This window comes from Ursus arctos, unplaced genomic scaffold (genome assembly GCF_023065955.2).
Source record: "Ursus arctos isolate Adak ecotype North America unplaced genomic scaffold, UrsArc2.0 scaffold_3, whole genome shotgun sequence".
Taxonomy (NCBI): domain Eukaryota; kingdom Metazoa; phylum Chordata; class Mammalia; order Carnivora; family Ursidae; genus Ursus; species Ursus arctos.
In genome coordinates, this window is record NW_026622985.1 from 61,538,671 (window position 1) to 61,564,624 (window position 25,954).

At 37.3% G+C, this 25,954-nt stretch overlaps 1 protein-coding gene across 2 annotated transcripts in view; it reads right to left on the minus strand.

Annotated features, from left to right (window-relative positions):
• Positions 1-754: 754 nt before the first annotated feature.
• TBX20 (T-box transcription factor 20) overlaps positions 755-25,954 on the minus strand; it is a 55,245-nt gene continuing 30,045 nt past the window's right edge. For both annotated transcript variants that reach the window (XM_026509119.4, XM_057304354.1), the window contains exons 7-8: positions 5,951-6,063; positions 755-4,371 (exon numbers count right to left, since the gene is read on the minus strand). In XM_026509119.4, coding sequence (XP_026364904.2) covers positions 4,031-4,371; positions 5,951-6,063 — 454 coding nt within the window. In that variant the 3' untranslated portion in view covers positions 755-4,030. The remainder of the gene's footprint in view (positions 4,372-5,950; positions 6,064-25,954) is intronic.

Consider the following 25,954-nt stretch of genomic DNA (forward strand, 5'->3'; position numbering starts at 1 on the left):
GGGGATTAGAATTGAGGAAGGGACAGAGAAAGAAGGGCCAGAAAATACTTACGGATTATTTGCCTATCAAATATTTATAAATGAACCTTGCATATTTAAGCATGCTGAAGAAAGATAAATATTAGAATATTTTATACTGGCATGGAATATTAGTGAAGAAATTATTTTATGGCTTTCTAAAGATTTAAGAATTTGTATCCTTCCCTTTGCTTGTTTACATAAAATCCTTGCATTCTGAAATAATATAAAAACATGTAAAATCCATTCCTCCACTCAAGCTGTCTAAAGGAGCCAGCTGAAAATCTTTTCTGTCCAGTGCTTGCTTTCTTTCTAGTCTAGATTTGGGTATAATACTGTTTTGTTTGTAATAATTATCAATTCCATACATGTTTAATAATGTAAATAGTTTCCTTAACTTACTCAATGGAAGACTGAGTAAAAATATTGTTTTTCTTGCAATATGTGACCCTGGCACATTACATAACTGAATTTTTTGAACTTTAGTTGCTGAGTCATGGCTGAGCTTGACTGCATATTTAATGGGGTGATAAAGTCATTCTGTCCACTTTATTTGAAGCTCATTTTTGTCAATATAATTCAGCTTAAATATTAACAAGACAGCCTGAAAAGCTAACATGAAATTTAGAAATGGGTTAAATATCTTAACGTCTCTCTAAAAAATTCACAGGCAGTATGGGAATGGGGATACTTTTCTTCTAAAAATACTTTTTTCTTGGGCTTTTGGAAGGTGTCCTTTTTCTTTTTTTGCATGGGGGGCTGGGGATGTTGTGGCTGGAGAAGTGTAATAACAGAGACGTGGATGAGAGTGAGGGAGGGGAGATCCTGGAATATCCCAGAAGTTAACGTAACTCCTATAGTATAGCTCTACACAGGGTTTTTCTTAGTATTTTTTTAATACCTCCCATTTCATGCCCATCTGCTAGGAATAACAACAAACTTTTTTTATAAACTCAAAAGGACCAGCAGTGTAACCTAAATTCATTAATATAGACTTATAATCTAATAATTTGTGACATATTAGACACAAGATGGAAATACTTTACTATATATTGTTGAGAGTGGACAGAGGAGGGGAAGATTTGAAAAAGCCGGAAAAGAAATAACCGAACTTAGCATTATTGATAAATGTTTTAAAAACAAATCAGGTCTGCAGACTACTAAGATATGAATCAATCCCCTCAGGTAAGATAAACCAGTTCTGGAAGGGCCTCTCTTAGCAGCACTGCACGTTAGCCATGCATTTTGATACTGTAATATACTTTGGGGGGAAGCCCTGAATTTATTCCAAATAAACTGTAACTCATGCTCTTAATGACTCAATTGGCTTTCCCACTAACTATCTAGTTCTTGCAATTACTTTTGGTAGGGTAGACTTTAGACTTTAAAATCTTAAAATACCCAAAGAATTAAGAATCAACAACCAGAAAAGCCTAGAAAGATCCAGGTTGTAATAAATTTCTACCCTTGGTTCTCATGGCTAGGGTGACTTTGATCAGGTTAAGCTCCGTGTATATTGTGCTTTTTATTTCTGGTTCAATTAATGCCAGATACTTCAAGAATATATCCAATTTAGAATTTCAGATATTATTTCTGAAGAGCATGCTTTGGTATCTTAGTCTTTGCTTTTCTCTAAGCACTCTACTTATTTTTAGCCTTATATTGCTTAATTACAAAATCAAGCTATGAAGTCCGGAAATACTGGGGTAAAACCGTATTTAACAAAAACATACAAACCTACTTTAAGACACGTCATTGGGAAAAATGTCTAAATAGTATTAAAATGATCCTTTCATTCTCACCAAAAAGAAATTTCAGATACAGATTCATTTTAGCAGACCAGTAATTTACCAGAGTATCATGTAGCATCATGTTAAACAGCATCTAGTTTTGTTTTTCCTGCCGTAAGTGGCAGTACTGTGTATTAAAAGGAGCACTGGCGACAGGCCAGCTATTAAGTGTCAAATCCCTGTCCTAAGCTCTAAGGATATTTAAACATTACTCATAGCTGCTTTTTTAAAGAAACGCATTATTTATTCTGTGTCTGAAAACAAACTACCTGTGGGTACTATAGCATAACATGCAAGAAGTTAGAAATTAGCCTACGGTGTCTGCTGTAGGACTTTGAGATGCTTGGTTAGCACAGTCCGTGCTTCTCTATAAGTAAACTACGGGACACGGTGGAGAAAAACAATTGCAAAGTCCAACAATAATGGCATCACATAGATAGGCTACACCATTATAGAACAGAAATGCCCCCAGAAAAGCATTTGATATGGAAAAGCCTAATAGAACAACCAAATGAAATCCCATGCAGTCTGATGTGGTAAGTATATTGCATTTACTTCCACCTCTACTCTCAGCAGTGATATTTCCCATCTCTTTTAACAGATTCAATACTTTTACAGTCAGAAGAAAGTAGATACAAAATTTAAATTATGTTAAATGGAGTTTTAGGGAACATTGTAAAGAAGACAGGTTATATCTCATAGCTAGAATGTATTATATCTAAAGTTGAAGGACTATAAACTTTACTAAATTTCTGTTGTAGGTAAACAAACTGTTGCAAAATGCCAAATATACTACCCTGACTGTAAATGCTTAGATATATGTTGCTCCCCAAATACAGTGATTACATATAGTTAAAATATAATTAATTACTAAACACTAAAGGAAGGCTTAAGAAGACATTAAGAATGCAAAAAAAAGAGGATAAAAGCTTTAGATTGATTTACGAGTGCTGCCAGTGTTTAAGTCAGGGGGTTGTTGGGTTGACATACGATTTCATATAATGGACTAGAAAAATGGTAAAAGAGTCACTGAATGGAACAGTAAGAAAGTAGGACAAACCAGATATATGGACACATAATTCCTTGTAAGCATAGGTTAAATGGTGGGTATATGGGCATTCAGAAGGGTCACTGACAAATCCCTGTCAGTCAGTGGTAACAGTTAATCTAATTAACAAAGCAGATTTACCAAAAATGAGAATTTGGCCCAGTGCATTTTGCCATCCAAAAGGTCTCCCAAAGCTGAAGTAAAAATGAAGGGGCCTTTGGTACCCATGGCAGAGAATTCCCTTCAGAACGGCAACCGTCCTGTTATTGCAGACTGAGAGAAAGTCTCACGGGTCATCACGTAGAGGCTTTAGAAGTCAGTAGTGCACTTAGGATGGAGACCAGAAAAATAAAACCTCAGTTTTTACATTGTAAAATGTAACACATAGAGCCTCTTACTTCAGAATTGTATATAGAAGATTTTTCCTACATAAATGGCAAGTAATTGCAAGAAAGAGAATTAGGAAGAAAGACAAGACTGGAAAAAAGCTTGTCAGGTACTGGCCCCTCAGTATTACAAAAAGAACTTTGTAAATTCATTACCGCCTATTCATCCACAAAATAGGATGCTTCAGCATTATCTCAGGCCCTTCCCCAGCAAACTAATACGAAGGAAAATGAAACATGCTTAAGCTACAGCACTACAAATATTTCTCTATCGGCTCTCATTTTCTACAGGGAGAAATGGACATAAGTTAGTCATTATGCATTATGGTTGGTATGTTTTATATATATATATATTGCCTCTTTGAAAATTCTTTTAACCTGTGGAAAGCAGAAGGAAAACCTCTACACATTGATTTTATACATTACTGCATTGACACAGCATTTTTAACCGCTAGGTATAATGCACCGTAAGATTCATCTGCCTTGTGTTATTAAATTTCCTGGGTAAGTTAGTATACTATTGGTTGCAGGAGTCAGGCTGGCTAAGAACTTTATGCTGATTCTCTCTCGAGTCCAAGAGCTGTCCCCAAACTACACATGACTCCCGGTCTGTGGTGCACTCCTGCAGTGGTAGGTTTTATTGTGAGATCAGCTCTCCTCTTTAATAGGTCCCATGTCTCCTGGAGAGCTCCTGCTCTAACACCCCACATCCCACCCACCCAACCCTGTCCCATCTTTCCATACCCATTTGCACATTCTGGATCTGAATTCTCCTAGGTTTACCAGAGTCATACAAATGGTGTCATCACAGCAGAGGAATGGCGCAGTCCTTGGATAGCAGCGTAGGGCCCCTGCTGAAAGTAGTGATGGTACCGGGGCATGTGGAATGAGGGGAATGTCGGGCCACTCCCCTGCATCGAGCTGGCAATAGCTGATGGTGTCAGAGGCATCCCAAGCCGGCTATAGGGTGGCAATGAACCTTGTATAGGGTGAGGAATGGGTGTTGCTATGGATGCTGTGCTGGTGCCAAGAGCAGTCAGGGACTGAGGGTGCTGAAATCCAGGAAAACTGGATGAAGATGATACCCAGGAGCTGAGAGACAAATTATCAGACGTTGTAAAGGCTGACCCTGAAAGGAGAAACAGCTCATTAGACTAGAAACTCTATTTCAGTGTGCAAATCAAGAATTACATTATCTGTAAGGACTGATTTATTTTTTAAAATATATAACAGAACTGCAATTTAAAAAGACAGGCATGTCAACCATGAGTCACAGCTACCTTTCCAGGTAAGATATCATTTATACCATACATGGAAGAGAGAATTTACTAAATAGAAAAAGACTTAACTCAGTAGATGGCCTACATACTCCCAGGGAATGGCAAAACACTAGTATCCTGCCTGAAAGGAATAACAGGATTCCCTTTAAAGGAGCTCCAGATAGCTGGTGTCTGTCCTGACCTCTACACCATCCCTGTAAGGAAGGCTGGACATATGAGCCTCCACAAAGTTACTGGGTTTCTAAAGGCATTATAAAAACCCACAAGAACATATTTCTTTTTCTAGCTTCTATAATTATTAAATATTTGACAAGTTGTATGGGTAAGTTTTTCTTATATCATAGCATCCACAAGTTTAAACAAAAGTTGACACTGAATTTTCCAACGGTATAATTAATTACTAGTAGTCCATTTGGATTTAGTTCTAAGAGATGTCCTATATTTTGACAGATTTTGCTATTCCATATAAAGGACGTAAAAATATGACAGAGGGCTCTCTCCCCACACGAATATCCCTGTGCCCACGGTTAGGCACCCTCTGGACTCCCAGGTGCAAAATGCTCCTCTGTGAGCCTTTGGGACAGAGGAACTTTTCAGTATTCCCTGGCTGTCACCACTGGGGCCACTGCCTGTACATGATGCTCTTTATGAGGAAAATCTTCTCTTAAAAAGTATTTTCCGGGGCGCCTGGGTGGCTCAGTTGGTTCTGAATTCTCCTAGGTTTACAAGAGTCATACAAATGGTGTCATCACAGCAGAGGAATGGCGCAGTCCTTGGATAGCAGCATAGGGCCCCTGCTAAAAGTAGTGATGGTACCTGCCTTCGGCTCAGGTCATGATCCCAGGGTCCTGGATTGAGCCCTGTGTTGGGCTCCCTGCTCAGTGGGGGAGTTTGCTTCTCCCTCTCCCTGTGCTGTGTGCCCCCCCCCCCCCGCTCATGGATGTGTGAGCTCTCTCTCAAATAAAATCTTTTAAAAAGCAAAGGAAAATAAAATAAAGTGTTTTCCATTTTAGTCATCAATCCTGGTAAGATATTTTTGGAATATCTTATAAAAGGAACAGATATAGTCCCTGATTTTCAGATTATAAAATTGGGGTTCAGAAAGACTAAAGGACTGCCCCCAGGGTCCAACAGCTCTTTGGTGATAACAAGTAACAGACAAGTAACTCCTGAGTCCTGACTCAGAGGCCTGATGCCCTTTCACTGGAAAACCACAGGAAACAATCAGGCAGAATAATCACTAAAGACTCTGAAGCAAAATAATGAGCTGTACGAAAATCCGCCTCCTGAGCTGTCCTTCCTCAAGAGACTCCTGAAATACTTTGGGGCAGACTGCACCCTGAGGACTACAAGTTTCATCACCTACTTTTCTTTCTTCTTCTGGCTGCCCTGGCTCCCAGGAGTTCCGTAGCCCGGAAGCTGTCTTACCTCGATTCTGTGTTGTCTGAACCTCATCCCCCAGCACATCCTCTTCTCCTCCGTAGGTACGGATGGGTGAGCGGGCATAGGAATGCTTCTGGATCAGGCTCTCCACACTTTCCCTAGGTGAGAGAAGACATCCTGAATAAACCAAAAAGTACCTGGAGATGGAGATGGGTCTGAAAGAGAATTTACTAGTCAGTAAAACCGTGTTCTCAGCCAAAAGACCCCCACTTCAGGGAAAGATGACATTCCAAACGTGTACATTTATGCCACTGCAGACTCCTCAGAAACATGACCTCAGGCCTGAAAATACAAACAAACATAACTGGATAGGATAGGGGCAATCCCCGGAAATCCTACAACATGCAGGACAAAGAGGCGAACAAGGAGCTGTGAAACAAGACTATAGGAATGTAGAGTTTAATGACTGGAAAAATGAGTGAGTGGAAATCCTGAGGAGCTGCAATGACTCTTCTGACTTCACCGGTTAATGAATATAAAACAAATACTTGACTGATATGAACTGCATTTACTCAACATCTGATGAAATGCTGGCCAGTTCAGAATATCATTAGTCATAAAAAGACTCAAAGTTCACTAGTAAACCTAGTAAGTGCACAGAGTATATGACAATATGAGTAGTTGGGATGATGCACACTTTGAGATTCCTGTTGCTTTAAGAATGAAAATTATAGAAAACTTGTAAAGGACACATAAAATGGCCATTAGGAAACTGAGGCCCCCAAATAAATTGGTCCATTGACTTTGAAAATGGTCTTCCTGTTGAAACATAGTCTAACAACTAAAGAATGCAGTTAACTTTAAAAACAAGAATTATTTTGGTATTGGCCCATTTGACCAGCTGCTGTTTTAAAAAAAAAAAAAAAAAAAAGGAGCCAGTAAGAGTTTAGGCAAAGAATTCTTTGTCAAACACGCAAGTTGATAGCATGTTGGCTTACACAATATACATCTCTAGGATAGCTGTGGCTATAAGATCAACATCGAATTAACCACCAAAGGACAAAAAAAGAAACAACTGAAAAAAATTGCATGTTGAATGAAGAACAAATCAAACACCACATTTCCCATGGAGGGGACAAGGAAAGCAAATAAAATGTCATAATAGCTTTTCAAAAATGTAACACTTGTCAACATTTCACATGGATATATAGACTTTACTGGTGAAAAAATACTTATAGTGAACCTGGCCTTCTAGAAAACTTATATACTCACAGAAATGAAAGCGTTTTGTCATATTATGTAGCTTACAAGTGAGGACTTAAGGGTAAGTGTAAAAGAAAAATTAATTGTAGCAACTATTCAAGTTACATCTCCATTCCCAGGGGGTTTTTAAATAAGCTTACAGTACCAACTTCATGTAGTCAAAATGACTGGGATCCATATCCAATAGATGAATATACAGCTAGCTCAAAAAGTGAAACCATTCCATATTTATTGATATGGAATGAATTCTAAGATACAGAAAGTGAAAAAAGTACATAAGATATATAGGTATAAAGTATGCTACCATTTGTGAATTTAAAACAAGGAATATATATGTTTGTATATGCATAATATTTCTGGAATATTCCAGTTTCAGAACAGGAAACTGCCTAGAATAGGTCATCTCTGTACAGTGGAGCCAGAGATTTGAGGGACTGGAGCAATGGCTCCCACCTTTGTCTTGACTCTCAAATTTGGCCCAAATCCACTTGAGTTCCCTGGGGCTCTTAACAAAGAAAAACTAAATTGAGGTATAATTAATACTCAACAAATGCTACATATTTAAAGTGTACAACTGACCAGTTTGGGCTTATGTGACCAGTGACACCACCACCACAAGTGAGATAAGAAACATACTTAACACTGACAAAAGTTCCCCTGTGCCTCCTGGTTCCCACCACAACAGGTTTGACCAAGGAAACCACTAATATGATTTCTGTTCCTACAGATTAGTTTGCATTTTCTAAAATTGTATAAAAATGAAATCATATCTTGGGTTTTCTTTCTTTCATGTTTTCCTATTTAATCTGGCTTCTTTCCCACTCAGCATAATTGAGATCCATCATGTTGGAGCATATATCAATAGTTAAATCTTATTCTGAGTAGCATTGTTGTCCAAACTATAGTACGTACTATAGTTAACCTATTCACCTGTTGATTGACATTTGCCTTGTTCCTAATTTCTGACTGTTACCCAGGAAGCTGCTACCCATATTCATGTATACTTTTTTTTAAATGGATGCATGCTTTCAAATCTCTTGTTTTCTTTGCAGAAAGGTTTTTAGTTACAAATTCAAAACTATCAGATTGCTTGTTCTTGAATGAGTTTTGGTAGTTTGTGTCTTCAAGGAATTTGTCCATTTCATCCAAATTATTCAAATTATAAGCTAAGTATTCATAATATTGCTTTTTTTTTTTTTTTTTTTTAAAGATTTTATTTATTTATTTAACAGAGATAGAGACAGCCAGCGAGAGAGGGAACACAAGCAGGGGAGTGGGAGAGAAAGAAGCAGGCACCCAGTGGAGGAGCCTGATGTGGGGCTCAAACCCAGACCGCCGGGATCGCGCCCTGAGCTGAAGGCAGATGCTTAACCACTGCGCCACCCAGGCGCCCCCATAATATTGCTTTACTATCCTTCCTTTCAGTATCTGTAGATTCTGTTGTGATATTACTCCTCTTATTCCTGGCTATGGTAGTTTGTGTCTTGTCCCTTTTTTTCTTAATCAGTTTGGCTAGAGGATTGTCAATCTTAATAATCTTCTTTGCTTTTGGTCCTACTGATTTTCTCTATTTTTTTTTTTTTTTGTTTTCTATTCCACTTATTTCCATTCTGATATTTATCATTTCCTTTCTTCCACTTATTTTGGGTTCAACTTGTTCTTTTTTCCTAGTTTCTTGAGATGAAGCTGAAGTCATTGACTTGAGAGCTCTGTTCATTTCTAAAGTAGGAATGTAGGGGTGCCTGGGTGGCTCAGTCAGTTAAGCGTCCGACTCTTGATTTCAGCTCAGGTCATGATCTCGGTGTTGTGGGATTGAATCCAGCATTGGGCTTAAGATTCTCTCTCCCTGACCCTACCTCCCACCCCGCTCGCTCTCACTCTCAAATAAATAATCTTTAAAAAAATAAATGAAAATAAAGTGGGAGTGTAGCCTGTAAATTTCCTCTATGTTTTAGCAGCATCTTGCAAGTTTTTATGGGCTGTATTTTCATTTTCATTCAGTTCAAGATATTTTCTAATTTCCTTTTTGATATCTCCCATGACCCTTGGGTTATTTAGACATATGTTATTTAGTTTCCAAATGTTTGGAAATTTTCCAGTTATCTTCCTGTTACTACTGCTTTCTAATATAATTCCATTGTGGTCAGAGAACATACTTCGTATGACTCGAATGCCTTTAAGTTTATTGGGACCTGTTTTTTGGCACAGGATATGGTCTATCTTAGTAAGTCTTCTGTGTGCACTCTAAAGTATAGTCAGCTGATGTAGGACAGAGCATTTTATAAATGTCAATTGGGTCAAGTTGGTTAACAGAGTTGCTTAAATCTGTATCTTTACTCATTTTCTGTCTACTTGTTCTATCAGTTTTTGAGAGAGGAATAGTGAAATCTCCAACTATAATTGTTTATTTTTTCTATTTCTCCTTACAGTTCTGTCAGTTTTGCTTCATGTACTGTATTCTGAAGGTCTATTAGGCACATAAATATGTAGGACTGTATGTTCTCCTGATGAATTAAACCCTTCACAGGCATACCTCAGAGATATTGTGGATTCAGTTCAAGACCACCACAATAACATAAATATTGCAATGAAGCAAGTCAAATGAATTTTTTGGTTTCCTGGTGCATATAAAAGTTATGTTTACACTACACTGCAGTCTATTAAGTATACAATAGTATTATGTCTAAAGAAAACAATGTATATACCTTAATTAAAAAATATGTCATTGTTAAAAAAAATGCTAACCCCATCTGAGCTTTCAGCAAGTGGTAATCTTTTTGCTGGTAGAGTGTCTTGCCTCATTGTTGATGGCTGCTGACTGATCAGGGTGGAGGTGCTGAAGGTTGGGATGACTATGATAATTTCTTAAAATAAGACAACAATGAAATTTGCCACATAGATTGACTCTTCCTTTCACAAATGATTTCTCTGGAGCATGTGATGTTATTTGATAGCATTTTACCCACAGAACTTATTTCAAAATTGGAATCAATACTCTCAAACCATTACTGCTGCTTTACCAACTAAGTTTATGTAATATTCTAAATCCTTTGTTGTCATTTCAACAATCTTCATAGTATTTTCACCAGGAGTAGATTCCATCTCAAGAAACCACTTTCTTTGATCATCCGTAGGAAGCACGTGCTCATCATGATTAAAGTTTTATCATGAGCTTGCAGCAATTCAATCATATCTTCAGGCTCGGTTCTCTTGGAATTTCTGCCACATCTGCAGTTACTTCCTCCACTGAAGTCTTGAATCTTCAATTTGTAAAAAATGTGGTATCTACAAATCACAAAGTGATGTGCAATATAATGCAGTATGCCTGTATCAGTATGAAATGATCTACTTTATCCATGGTAAGTTCTTTGCTCTGAAATCTGTGATATTAATATAGTTATTCCGGTTTTTCTTTTGACTAGTGTTAATATGGTGTATTTTTTCCGTTGCTTTACTTCAAACTTTCTGCCTTTATATATAAAGTGCATTTATATATATAAAGGCAGCATATATTTGGATTGTGCTTTTTAATCCAAACTGACAATCTCTCCCCTTTAATTGGGGTATTTAGTGCATTTATATTTAATGTGATTATTAATATGGCTAGGTCGAAGTCTATCTTCTATTTGCTTCTTACCTTCTCATCTGCTATTTATCTTTTTCTTTTTTTTTTTTTTTTGCCTTCTTTTAGGTTGTTTTATTATTTCATTTCATCTCCTTTGTTGGTTTATTAGCTATAACTTTTGTTATTTTAATGGTTTAGTATTATAGTAAATATTTTCACCTTACTATAATCTACTAGGCAAATGATATGATACCACTTCAAGTACGCTTAAGACTTATAATAATATATTTCAATTTCTCCATTCCATCCTTTGTGCCATTCTCGTCAAACATTTTACTTTTACCTAAACCCAACATTACATTGTTGCTGTTAATTTTATCTAAACAGTTAATTATTTTTTTTAAAAGATGTAAACGGGGTGCCTGGGTGGCTCAGTCGGTTAAGAGTCTGCCTTTGGCTCAAGTTGTAATGGGATCGAGCCCCGCATGGGGCTCCCTGCTCAGCAGGGAGTCTGCTTCTCCCTCTCACTCTCCCTTTGCCCCTCCCTCTGCTCATGCTTGCTCTCTCTAATAAAAAAATAAAACCTTAAAAAAATTTTTTTAATTAATTTTTAAAACAATGTAAATAATATGAGAAAATTTGATCTACTTATCCTTGTAGTTACCATTCCCACTGCTCTTCATACCTTTGTGTAGACCCAGACTGACATCTAATCTTCTGTCTACCCAAAGGACTTCCTTTAACATATCTGTAGTACAGTTTGCTGATGATGAATTCTTTCAGCTTTCATATCGGAAAAATGTCTTCATTTTACTTTTTTTTTTTTTAAGATATTTTTGCTGACTATAGAATTCTAGGTTGACAGACATTTCTTTCCGTACTTCAAAAATGGTGCTCTACTGTCTCATTTACTTTCCTCTTTTTTCTATTTACCTTGTTTCTAATAAGAAATCTGCTGTTATCCTTATTTTTGTTTCTTTTATGTGATGTCTTTACTTCCCTGGTTGCTTTCAATATTTTCATCATAAACTTTTGAGCATGTGATTATGTTGTGCCTTGATGTTATTTCTTCAGGCTTCTTGAGCCTCTGGATTGTGTGTTTTCAGTTGTCATTAAATTAGGAAATATTTTGGATATTACTACTTAAATATAATCCATCCCCCATCCCCCACTTCCCATCTACCTTTCGGAGATTCCCATTACACAATATTAGACTGCTTCATGTTTTCTCATAACTCACCAATATGCTTCATTTTTTAAAATTTCTCTTTGTTCTCTGTTTCATTTTGGATAGTTTCTATTGTGTGTCTTCAAGTTTTACCAGTCTTTTCATCTACAATGCCTACTCTGCCATTAACCCCATCCAGTGTACCTTTCATTTTATACATTGTAGTTTTCATCTTTAGAATTTTGATTTGAATCTTTTGCACATCTTCCATGTCTCTATTTAATTTTTTGAATATATAACATAGCTATAATAATTATTTTAATGTCCTTGTCTTGTAATTGTGATATTTGTGTCATTTTATTTTCAGTTGATAAATTTATCACATTATTGGTCATATTTTCCTACTTCTTTGAGCTTCTGTTAATTTTTGATTAGATGCCAGACTGTGAATTTTATCTTATTGGGTGCTGGATGTTTTTGTATTCCTATAAATATTCTTGAGCTTTGTTCTGGGATATAATTAAGTTATTTGGAAATAATTTGATCCTTTTAGGTCTTGCTTTCAAGATATCTGAGGGAAAATTGAAACACTATTTAGTCTAGCAATAATTTTTCCTCAGCACTGAAGCAAAAACCTTCTGAGAATTCTTTCAAATGCCCTGCAAATCACAAGGTTTTCCAGTCCATCTGTTAGATGTCAGAACAGGCACTATTCCCACTACTGTATAAATACTAGACCCTGTTTCCTCTAATCTTTTCAGGTGTTTTCTCCTCCCAGCCCCTGGTAGTTTCCTTGGATGCATGTGATAATCAGATCTCTGCTGAACAGTCAAGAGGGATCCCCTAAAGATCTTTGGAGTTCTCCTATCCTATAGTCTGTCCTGTGGATTTGGTTTTGGTCTCATCAGACTCTTAGCTCTGATTATTAAACTTAGGAAATTTGCCAGGCTCTGCCTGTATTCTCTGCCCTTGTGCCATGGCCTAGATACACTCTCAGACTTGCTGGTGCCATCACAGGGCTCACCTCATTTGATTCCCATCCTTTGGGAATTACTGTCTTTTGTTGCCTAATGTCCAATATAATTAAAAAAAAATGTTTTGTATACTTCGTGTGTTTCTTAATTATTTAAGGCAATAGAGTATACTTGGTCCTTGCTACTTTACCTTTACCTGAAGCAAAGTCCCTCCTGGAGATCTTCTAAAAATTCGAAAACCCAGGCCACACCAACAGACCAAGTAAACCACCATCTCTGGGGGTAAGACACAGGCTTCAGTAATTGCTAAAGGTCCCCAAGTGACTCCAATGGGAATGCAAGTTTAGGAACAGAGGAGAGGTATGTGATGGATGTTTTTCACCATATACTCCCCTGTACCACTTGAACTTTGGACATATGTACTGTTTATTCAAAATTAATTAGAAATTATAAAAATGTCATGAAAATAATACCCTACCAATTAACAAAAAGAAAAGAACTGCAGAACTAACACCAAAACTTGGTTAATTTCTTATAATGAATTGATAAAAATTGTTGCTATCATGCTGATTTTTTATATAGTAAATGCATTGGAGGTAGAGTATTGTATTGGAAATATCATGGGCTTTAAAGTCATTTATCGAATGGATGAATGTCTAGATGAGTACGTGGACCACCTAGAACCATTTTCACATTCTAGTTCTGTTATTTCCTTAATCTCTCTTCATCTGTAAATTGAGGAGAATACCAGCCTCACAGGGCCATTAATTCATCCAAAAAATATGTACTGAGTACTTATGAACAAGACACTGTTCTAGGAATTGTGACTATAGCAATAAACAAAACATAAAAATCCCTGTCTAACAGGGGAGGAGGGTAGAGGGAAGAGAGAAAGAGACATTAAGAAAAAAATATGAAGCATATTAGATGATGACACTAGTGCTATGGAAAAATAAAAATAAGGCCGGGACTAGTAATAAGAACTGTAACTGTGAGGATTAACTATGATAAGACATCTGAACTGGCCAAAACAGTGTCTGGCACATAGGAGGTACTTAGTAACCTATAAAAGTATATCGAAAGCAGGTAAAAATATTTTATTCTCTTAGATTATATTTGTCTCCAATTTATTCTACCCACCTGAATAGTCCTAATTTGAAATAATGAGTTCCAAACAGGAGGACTTTTCTTGGTGATAGAATACTAAAGTCAGCTGAGAACCTGACTACAGTGTTAGTCGAAGTTCTACTATAAAATTTTATCTATCATAAAAGATAAAATGTTAAGCTTAAGCGAGTCCATATCACTTGTTTAAAAGTGTAACCTATTTTTAAAAATCTCTTGAACAGACTTCAATCTTCTGAGTTAAACTGGTTGCAAGTATTTTATCATTTACTAATCCACATAGTAAATATTAAATGCAGAAATTAATGGAAAGAATAATTTGGCATGACATGGACACTAATTAATCAATTTGCCAACTGCCTTCTATTTTAACCTTTATATGCCCACACTCTAGTAATGCTGGACCCCAGCCTTAACAGCAGATATCACTTCCTTAAGGACTTAATTCTCTACAACATTAGGGAGTGACTGTCTTTTTGGGTAACTCAGGTCATTAAGGAAGAGGTCAAGTAAGCTTAACAACCCTTACTAAAATGAAAACTGTAACATACATTCAAGCTGATGTCCTTTTAGTCTGAGCGTGTGTCATACTGTTAATATTTAAAATGAACTTAGGTAGTTATTTTCACATGAGAAAGGAACCTCCTTCAAATACCCTAGGAAACATTTTCTCTTTGTATAGTTATAAAGGAATGGCCATCAATTAACCCATTTTGGATGGTCTATTTCTGAGGTGCATTCCTCCTCCCATCCTATGCGCATAAGCTGCTCAATCCAAGCATTTAAATTCAAAACGAAAATGTAGTATGTGCTTCTCTAAAAGTACCCTAATATAAAATCACTAAAACATCTTTCACATACACACCTAGATAAATCATTTCCCAAATAACGTAATGAATCACTGCCTTGTGAAATACCTTGCTTTGTCTAAGAAGCACATTACATTCATTTTGTCCTTGGTAGATCACTGGTATCATTACTTATTCTCGTCTCTAGGAGGGAGAAAAAAAGGATTTTATCGAAGTGATTTACTTGTGTCAGGCCTGGAAGTGAACTGAAAGCTATGGCAGTTCTTATATAAAGGATAGCATAATTGAATTATTGCCTTTTAAGTGATTGAAAACAGTGGTGCAATATCAGGGCCACCTCTTTGAAGATGTTGCAAAGAGTAGAGAGCCCACATTGTTCACTTTGTGTCTAATCCCTGTTTCTAGCAGAACGAAAAGTGCAAAGAATTTATTTAGCCTAGAAGCCCTATTGCAAGGACTTCTAAAATATTGTACCCTGAAAAATAAGGGATGAGATTCACCTAATGGGTTAAGTGATTTAGGTATCACAAGCTCTGACAGTGTCTTGTAATGCTCAATTCTCTTATATCCCAAAGCAAGAGACTGTAGCTTTAGTAGGCTTCCTTTGGATTTAATAGATAAATAAAATGGTACTATTATTGAAGTACCATTATTGGCCTTTCTAAATAACACTAACTTATTTTCCTAGGCAAAAACAGTACATTATTACCTTAGGTATCTTTAAAAGATCTATTCGATTACTAGGTAACCATCAATTCCAAGAATAATATACACGTGAGAGATAGTATCATAGCCAGAAGGCGGACAAGATAAAGGATAGCTGCAATGATTATGTTGATCCTGCCAAAACGTTCAGACCTGTTTGAAGTCGCTGTTTGTTCAAACTCTAGATAAGCAAAACCAACATAGTCTGTCAGCATTGGGACGGATCACCCGTTGTCTGTCTCTGGAACTAGAATGCGAATTTCTCAGCGTTCAAAAAGCAAAACCTTCCTTTTCTCCTCACTTTTTCCTTTGCACCACCACTATCCCTAATATATTCCTCTTTTATGGGACTTACTAGATTGATCACAATCGTATGTTTGCATGACTGTCTCTACAACTACGTTGTTGGCCTTTGAACAAGGAGAGAACAATACTCAAGGCAGTGATTCTCAAACTTTAGTGTGTGTTATGGACTGAATGTCTGTGTCTCCCACAAAATGCACATGTTGACATCTTAACTCCCAATGTGATGGAATTAGGAGGTGGGGCCTTGGGTAGACAATTAGGTCTTGAGGGTGGAGCCCCAATAAATGGGATTAGTCCCCTTATAAGAGGAGACAGGAGAGCTTGCTTTGGCTTTCTGCTTTTCAGCCACGTGAGGACACACTGAGAAGACGGCTGACTATGAACCAGGAAGCAGGCTCTTATCAAACACTGAATCCACCAGCTTCCAGAACCGTGAGAAATAAAGGTCTGTTGTTTAAGCCACTCAGTCTGTGGCGTTATTGTGATAGCAGCCCAAACAGACTAAGACAGTGTGCATCAGAATTACCTGGTGGACTCGTCAAAACAGAGACTGTTGAGCCCCACCCTCGAGTTTCTGATTCAGGTCTGAGGTATAGCCTGAGAATGTGATTTCCTGTGTGTTTCCAGGGGATGCTGATGCTGCTGACACAGAGACAACACCTAGAGAACCACTGCCCTAGTGTCATGGTTACAAGTATGTTTGCTGGCACCTGCTTAGCGTGAATCCTAGCTCTGCCACTTGCTAGTTGGGTGCTTGTGGGCAAATTACTTCACTTCTCCATGCCTCAGTTTCTTCATCTGTAAAATGAGAATATTAATATGGTCTAGCTCTTAAGGTTATTATTAAGATTCAATGAATTAATACAGAGAGCTTATATTGGTACCTGGGATATAATAAGCATTCAATAAATGTTTATAGACAAAATTAAATTCTTGCTTTTATCATTAAGTATCAAGAAAATGTGTTCCTAAAGCTGGTTATAGAATCATGACCATTTTAGATGAAATTAGGACTTCCAGTTGCTATTACTCACCATGCTTCATTTAAACCATCCTACACTATACATGTCAGGGAGAAAATTAAATAGGATTTCAATTTACATTCTAACTTTCTCTCCTAAATACAGGCCTAGAACAAAACTGTTTAGGGAGAAAATGTCAACTCCATTAAAATCAATTCTAATTTATAAGAAACAAAAAATTTAAAGTTGTTCTTACTCATCAATTTGTTCAAGTTTACATCGTCTTCCTGGGCGTTTGTAAATAATTCCTTGTCACAATATCTACCCAAAGATTTATGCAGATAATGTTATAAATTACTGAAAGACAATATATCAATATGTGTAGCTTCCACAAAGTACTTAATAAATGAAAACTTTAGATAATATAATTTGAGATGTATTATAAATCATTAATTTTGAGAACTGAAATATATACTACAATCCATTTTGGAAAAGCAAAATAACTCTAATTTTTTTAAAAGCTTTTAGACTTCAGTTTATTATTATTTATTTCACTTAATCCTACTGGTTTTTCTTTTCAGTAGTAACATATATTTCTGGTTTTCTATTATCATTAGCAACTTAAATAAGTAACCTGTACCACTGGGGGGGGGGGGCTATTATGTTTAGTTTCTAAGTCTTACAACTGTGGCAACTAAAAGAAAGCTCTCAAGCAAAGTACAGATCACTCAGCCTCTAAATAAACTTTAGTAAATTGTGAGGTAGGGTACAAATGTCCTTCATACACAGATAGAAAGACACAAGCAGGAAAAAAAAGAGGACAATTTACAAGTGTAAGCCAATTGTGAATAACTCTGCTACTCTAACTACCTTACTCCCTGGTTTGTTCAACACTACTTTGTAAAATAAATGCTTCCTCTTATAAGCTGTGGATAAACGAGTTAACATTTTTAGTGCAGAAACACAGCTTGCTAGTTAAAGGAATATTGCAGTGACTGTAAATTGAAAAGAAAATTGTCAACAGATTATTCTACTTTATTCAACTAATAGATTTCATTTAAAAGCAGACTTTAATCCAGTTACCAAACAAAATTGGTTTCCTTTTATGCAGGTAGGCTCTTATACTAAGTCTCTTCTTTGGAGATGGTTTTAAAAACCGGTTCTTTCCTAAGAAGCTGTGTGATCGGATTCCTTGTCTGGATCGATGGTTTTAAAAACCGGTTCTTTCCTAAGAAGCTGTGTGATCGGATTCCTTGTCTGGATCTGGGTTTTGATTTCTTCTATAAAATGAGGGTGTGGTAAGCAGCTGGTGGGCTGGATTAGATGATCTCTAAGATTCATATAGTGCTAATGATTTATGAATTCTTAAATATATAAAAAGGAGAAATTAAAAATAGCTATTTTGAAGAAGTCCAGTACTAGTTGTAAAGAACCCTAGGTTCTAACCCCCACATCTTCTACTAACTGTGACCTGAGGAAATCACTTGCAGTCTCTGGGCCCTCGTTACTTCACTGGTATAATGATAGATAAATTAGATGGTTCCCCAAGTCATTAGAGCCTCAAAATACATACTTCCTAGAAAGCTTGGCTTCAGTGTTTTTTTGGAAGTTTAACCACAAAATGTCAAGGCACACTTAAGTATGAACAATATAACTTAAAATAGTTTTTTTATCTTTTAATCTGTACTTAGAAAGAACTATATACCAATAATTTAAAATAAAGTCATTTTCATTTATACAAGATTGGAGTATCCTATGTCACTCAGTAATCTCATACATAAAATCCAGTTTTTAACTCTTTGATTTCTGTCTCCATTCGGAGCAACATCACATTCCTGGGGTATGTCCCTGCAAGCAGAGGTGATACAGAGGTCTTCTGTCCTCCCCTATCACAGAAGCCCTGGCCTGCTCTGTGGCTCCCAAGGGAACACTGTGGGTCCACTGGGAGCAGGGTCAGATCCAAAGGGCAGAGACTGTTGTTATTAGCTTTTGCCATTTGCTATCTTTAGTACATGTATTTGCAAGTAGCTTGCCTCTCCTATAGTCGCTGCCTTTAATACCCAAGGAGGGGTGTTTGGTTTGGTTTGGTTTTAGAAGACTTCATTGAAATTATATTTCAATTTTTCATCATTACAGACACTGCATTATCTACTTTATAAGAGTTTCTGTAATGCTTAAGTATCATTGTATTCATGAAAGATTAAGGGAATTAACAAGCTTTATGAGCCATAACTATTTCTCTACTCACTCGGCTGAAGTTTAATCTACTTATTTTTTCAGCTAGTATAGTCCCCTCCTCCCAATATATACATCCTTCTCTCCTTTGCCTAAATCTATTCTGCTGGTTTTTCTCCAAAGATAGGATGTAAGAGTGATAAGAGAGCTTATGTTGTTGGCTATCTGGGCAACAACTATTAGGTTGGACTAACCACTTCACGAAATGCATGACTTCGGGAACTCTGAGTGTCAGAGTTTTCTTTCTTCAAAAGCTAGCCCAAACGCTTAGAAGAAAGCCCACATATCAGCAGATATCCTGAGAAGGGGAGAGTGAAGATGGAGAGGAAAGGAAAGATGAGCTAAGTGCACAAAGAAGTCTCGCTCTAGACCAAACCTCAAGAAAAAGATAACTATTATGTCCAACGAGAAGTCCTTCAACAGATGACTGGATAAAGAAGATGTGGTTCATATATACAATGGAATATTACTCAGCTATCAGAAAGGATGAATACCTACCATTTACATCAACATGGATGGAACTGGAGGGGATTATGCTAAGTGAAATAAGTCAAGCAGAGAAAGACAATTATCATATTATTTACCCAGATGTGGAACATAAGGAATAGCACAGACGACCATACGGGAAGGGAGGGAAAACTGAATGGGAGAAAATCAGAGAGGGAGACAAACTATGAGAGACTCTGGATTCTGGGGAAACAAACTGAGGGTTACAGAAGGGAGGAGGGGGTGGGCGGATGGGGTAACCGGGTAATGGGTATTAAGGAGGGCACTTAATGAGCACTCGGTGTTATACACAATTAAAGAATCGTTGAATGCTGTATCAAAAACTAATGATGTACTATATGTTGGCTAATTGAACATAATAAAAAGAAAAAAGGTCGAGGAGAATTTTTAAAGAAATAAATGTACTATCAGACATCTGGAGAGGGTATTGAGCATGCCATCCATTCGGCTCTACCATGGAGTCCATCAAAATGGTGCAAGTGTCAGGTGTCTGGAGGGGACCCATGATGTAGAGAAGGGAAATCCATATAATCCTACATTTCACCCATGAATTGCCACCTCTCTGCCTCTAAAGTTATTAGCAGAGCTTTTGAGAATTCAAAAATGATTCCACTGGGAAGCTTCCTAGGATTTAGTGTAGGGACAGTCTTAGACTGTACTCAATGACTATTCATTATAAGGAAGCATGAGGTGCAGCATGAGGTGCAGGGGGAGGAAATGAGTAACGTTTCAGAGGACTGATGCCACCTTCTTTCCGTCCCTTAATGACACCTGTGAGTGAAGGAAACAAGGACACAGCAAGTCCAGGTAATCCTCTTATGGGAACTAGGGATCCCCTTTTGTCCTTTGATCAAGGACAATAAGAACAAAGGAAAAACAAGGAAATCTTTTGGTCATTCCAGAAAAAAGACTACATCACTTACATGGGATAGAATATTAGATTGCCATCAGAGTGTGACAGCCACACTTTACATCAGGAAACAGTAACAACATAGTTAAGATACGGCAGGAAAGAAAATGTGAACCAAGGATTGTCTATCAAGTCAAACTGACTTTTGTGAATAAAAGCCACAAACTGCCATGTTCACGCAAAAGGCAAGGAATATTGGCCCCACGAGCCTTTCTGGAGCCTTTCTGCATCTAGCAGAAAATGAGCTTCAGCAAACCAAAATAACTGGGGAGACAATGACATAAGATGCATCTGTGGCCATTAAATCTCTATTTACTTGAAGAACTAAGATTAAACCATGGTGATAAGAAAGTACATGTGGGGGCACCTGGGTGGCTCAGGCAGTTAAGCGTCTGCCTTCCGCTCAGGTCATGATCTTGGGATCTTGGGATCCTGGGATCGAGCCCTGCATCAGGCTCCCTGCTCAGCGGGGAGTCTGCTTCTCCCCCTCCCCCTGCCCTCCTTCTTTCTCTCTGAAATAAGCAAATAAAATCTTTAAAAAAAAGAAAGAAAGAGTATGTGTGTGATGAGTCTACACTCTGACAAGGTTTTCAAGTACAATTCTCAAGAATGAGAGGAGGATGGGGAGGGAAGATGATAAGCAGAATAAGGTCAGTTGGTCATCTGTATTTATTAACTGAGATTAAAGGGTTATGACTTCAAATGCTTAAAAACAGGGAAAGTGGGGGGAAGAAAAAAAGAAGTTACTAGTTAATTTCAATTCTGCTCATAGAAATTAGAAATGGGGGTCTAGCCATTTTAAAAGACATTAGTGTAAAGGAAAACAGAGTAAGAGTACAAACCTCCCTAGATACCAAAAAATGATAGTACCAAAAAAAAAGGTTGCTAATAAGATAGACCACATAGTAAGAGATTATTTACATAAAAGACTTATTTATACATTTAAATATAACAATACAACTGAATAACTGAATTCAAACATATTAATATGTACATTACATATATACTTTATATATAGTATACTTATGTAGTATATATGTACAACACGTAATATTAACGTACACTGTCATGTGAAAAAAACAAGGTAGAAAATGTATACAGTATGTTAACATTAAAGAAAAAGAGGAAAAAGAATATATAATTGTGTATCTGCTTATATTAAAAAATAGACTGGAAGGATAAGCAGTCCTTTTTTTTTTTTTTTTTTTTTTTTTTTTAATGGTTACTTATAGGAGAAGGAAGAAATAGGGTAGAGGGGATTGGGAGAGAATCTGACATCTCTGAATAAGCCATGTTCTGTAGATCTGTCTTGAAATCATGTAAACCATTTATTAAATGATCATGTAAGAAAATTACATTTTTAATTAAAAAAACCCAATACAATAAATACAAAAAATACAATAAAACAAATGAACCTAAGTGTATATCATTGGGTAATAACCGTAACTACATGGAGAAATGCTTCCAATTGGCTTTAGAATACTCAAGTAGTGAAATAAGGAAAAGAAACTAAATGAACTAAAAACAAACACCCTAGCAGAATCTACACTAAGGACAAAAAGAACCACAAAAGGACTTGTGGCCACATTGTTGGAGGTACGTGATTTACATACCGTGAGATTGCTGTGTATCTATGCGCTGGGAGATAAAGCAAACGAGTAATGACAGAAGGGGCTGTCATTCCCGTATTAGTGAGAGCTGGATTCTCAGCACGACAGAAGAGATACAGGTGTGAGGTCTAAGAGGTGACGTAAAAGCCTAATCGCCCTGAATTTAAATGGCAAGTGTTAGTCTGAACTCCTGTTGGATTTTATCTTTCAAGTACCTGGGCACGCGCACACCCCCTTCAAACTGAAAGCTCGGGTGGAGAGGGGGTGGCTCACATTTTACTTACTTGCAGTTTGAGTATCTGATTCTTATGCATTTCAAGTATGTCACTTTGCCATTTTAAAATGCAAATCTGAAAAATATTAGAAAAAGTATTTTCTAATTCCCTCACAATAATCCGGATGATGTTTTAGGAGTCTAACACCTGCTTTCCCAAAAGCCTTTCAAACTGTTCTCTGAAGACGCTGAAAGTTTCTAGTGCTCGGAGAGAAAAAAAAAAAAAAAAGTGCAGCCTATTTTCCAATTATTCATCATAGTTAAGGTAAAAGACTAGAAAATGGATAAAAACAACATGGATAATTGAAATCTGCAGTCTGGGTTGTATGCATGCCTGGTTGTTCCTTTGTTGCCCTACTCTGTCATCTTTCTTTGGCTTGAACTACAGGTGCCAAAATGACCCTGTGAACATGCCTCAGTTACCACTCTAAAGACACGAAGGATAAGGTGTTGGCAGAGATCACATCTCGCCAGCTTTGTCAACGAGCTCAGAATGAAATTCTGCGTTTCTTCATTTTAACCCAGAAAGAGGAAAAATCATCCTGTGGACATAAAATTGCTGGGTGGGAGTTTACCTCGCTCTCAGTGTTTCCACAGCCCCTTAAAGCTCTAAGCTAGGAATCAGCAAACTTTTTCTAAAAAGGCCAGACAGTAAACGTTTAAAGCTTCACAGGTTTTATGGTCTCTGTCCGATACACTGTACTCTATCATGAAAAGTGTCATAAAAGCAGCCCCATGCAATACGTGAACTGAAAAAACATGCCTGTCGTCCAATAAAATTTTGTTTATGGGCAATAAAATTTAATTTCATATTATTTTTGCATGTCACAAAGCATTATTTTTATATTTTTTTCAACCATTTAAAAATGTAAAAGACCATTCTTACCTTGTGGACTCTACCAAACAGGCGGCAGACAGTCATTTGCCAACCCCTGCTCTAAGCTATTTACCTGATTAGAGATGGGCCCACGGACCCTGCACTGCTCCCCATGAACACCTTACTGCCTCAGCAACTCCACAAACAAGCTAAGAGCAGGGTTAGAACCAAACACTACTGTCTTTTTAGCACTGTACGTCATTACGAAAGATCTAGAAAGTATCCATGAACTATGAACCTCCTTGGCAAAGTTGGCAAAACATGTGCTGCTCCATGGTTCGATGCAGATAAAACTTCTATCAATTCCCAGAATATGAGATTTGCAACTTTCCTGAAGTTTCCTTCCTCATCTAAATTAATAGTGGCTTTGAGCTCTGAGCAAAAAGACCGGATTCCTACTGGGCTTGTGTCCAAATTTCATGTGTCTGAAAGTTTTATTCAATGCCAGGGGATTTTAAACTTCTTGTACTGAGACTTTCAGTACGAACCCCGAATGAATAAGGTGAGGTAAGCCTATGTATCTAATTCTCTGCCCCAGTGACATGACTGAGAAAACGAGGGAAACTCGGGAAATAGGTACAATGCCAACTGCACACTTAGACATTGTGGCCACAAACAGGAGAGGAGGGAGGCAAGCGTCAAGCAGTGTGCCTAGTCAGCACTGTACAGGGAGGAAAGCTAGCTGGGGAGGGAGTAAACGAAAAGGCCTCTGTCGGAGCTCGACCTAAACCCCACCATGGAGCTGCAGACATTCATAAGAAAGGCAGGTCTGCAAGCTGCTGACCGGGAGCTGATTCTCAGGCTGCTGGCCAGGACTACGGCATCCCGCCGCAGTGCTCTCAGCTAGCACGGCGTGGTTATGGCATACTGAAGGCTGTGGGTCCGTGCCTTCGGCGAGCTCTGCAGCAGGGCTGGGAGGCTGCTGTGCCTGGCTGGAGGGAAGTGGGGTGTAGCTGATTTCTAGCTGCTGAGGCAGACTGAGAGAAGAGGTCGGTCGCTGCACCGTGCAAACTCCCTTTCCAAGGCTTGTCCACCCACCTGCCACAACTCCCTGCCCCAAACAGAGTAATTATACTTCCACAGTGGCAAATTACAATAAATTTAAATTATCACCCCATTCTTGGGTCTGCCCCTGAAAGATTTAACAAAGATCCACATGCTTTTATTCAAAATTAATCTCAACTTCGAACACTAAGCAGACATCCCATCCTACAGAAGACCTAGGGAAAAGGAACTGGACATTAACAAAACGTTCAGCACTTCAAAAGAAGAAAACTAATTTTAAAAAGCAGAACAAGTGCTCTCTTTTGAAACAGACTTGTTTCAAGAAACAAGGAGAGATGTTTTAAGTCTCTAATTTATATTTTCAAATTTGCAGCAAGATTTAATACCCCGTATTAACAGAGCAGGCACTAACAGGCATGAAAAGGAAACCATCTGGATGGGAAAGTATACTCAGAAATGACCAAGTAATAGTCACAACATCCTAAAAGAACTCAGTACCCAGAACCCTGGATACCACAGGGAGCAAAATCAACAAGTTAGAAGTCTTACGCAAGAAATTCTCCCAATGCCGGAGTAAAAAGTTAAGAAGATGAAAATTATTAAATAGATAAGTGAAACAGGGAATAGATTGGGGAGATTTAACATATACATAACAGGAGTTTTAGAAGGTCTGACTAGAGCAGACCACTTAGCAGCAAAAAGAGAAGGAGATAAAGAAGAACGAGAAGAAAATTTGCCTGAGCTGAAAAGCAACTGGAGTTTTCAATTTAAAGCATTTAATTACAAAATAAACACTAATTTTTACAAATCTACAACTGGACAGACCCTGGCACGATTTCTCAATTTCAAAGAAAATTTTCTAAAAGCATTTTATCCAGACAGGAAAAAGGTAAGTTTCCAACAAAGGGAAGGCAGGGGCACCAGCTTTTATTCCATAGCATTTAAAAGCCAGATGGCAAAGCACAGTTGAAAGAGTTCTGAGGGAAAAGACTGTGACCATAATGGCAGCAGATCCTCTCGGATAAGCAAGAACTCATAAAGAGAAGGAGCCATATATCCTTCCCTGGCCAATTACTACAACTGAGAGTAAAGTTGGAACACAATTCCAAACATTGGGGAGACTAGAGAAATGAGCAGTACACAATGAAATGACTAGAATTCAATTTAAATGATTGTAGTTGATGTACTGTGATCCCTACAAAAAATTTTTGAAAAAGATAAAGAAGATACATGAATAAAAATCTGGATTTAAAATCCCAGATTATTTAAACCAAAATTATGGGTTGAAAGAAGAATCATATATTAAGTATCTCCTATTTTACAAGAAAAGAAAGTGTACAGTTTCTGACAATAACAGATATCAATTTTACAATGATGTCTTTTAGAATTTGAACGCAGTTATTTAAAAAAATACAATTAACATTAGAGAAAAGACTTTGGTTTCAGACAAACTAAAGTGGGTGTGAGGCTCAGCTCACACACAAGTTGTGTGAATAAAGTATGAGTCCTTCTAAACTTTGCTATCTCTTCTACCAAATAGGGACAGTAATGGTTCTTTATTATAGGATTATTCTGATGAGTGACTGAAATCAAGTGTGTAAAGCATACAGCCCGTTGCCTGACAAAAACTTGATAAATATAACAAAAGACAAGAAGAGAAAATGAAATGTAAAGTGAATAGCCGAATTAAACAGAGAGCAGAAATACCAAACATATCAGTTATTACAGTACTGGGAGATAGATTACATTTCTCT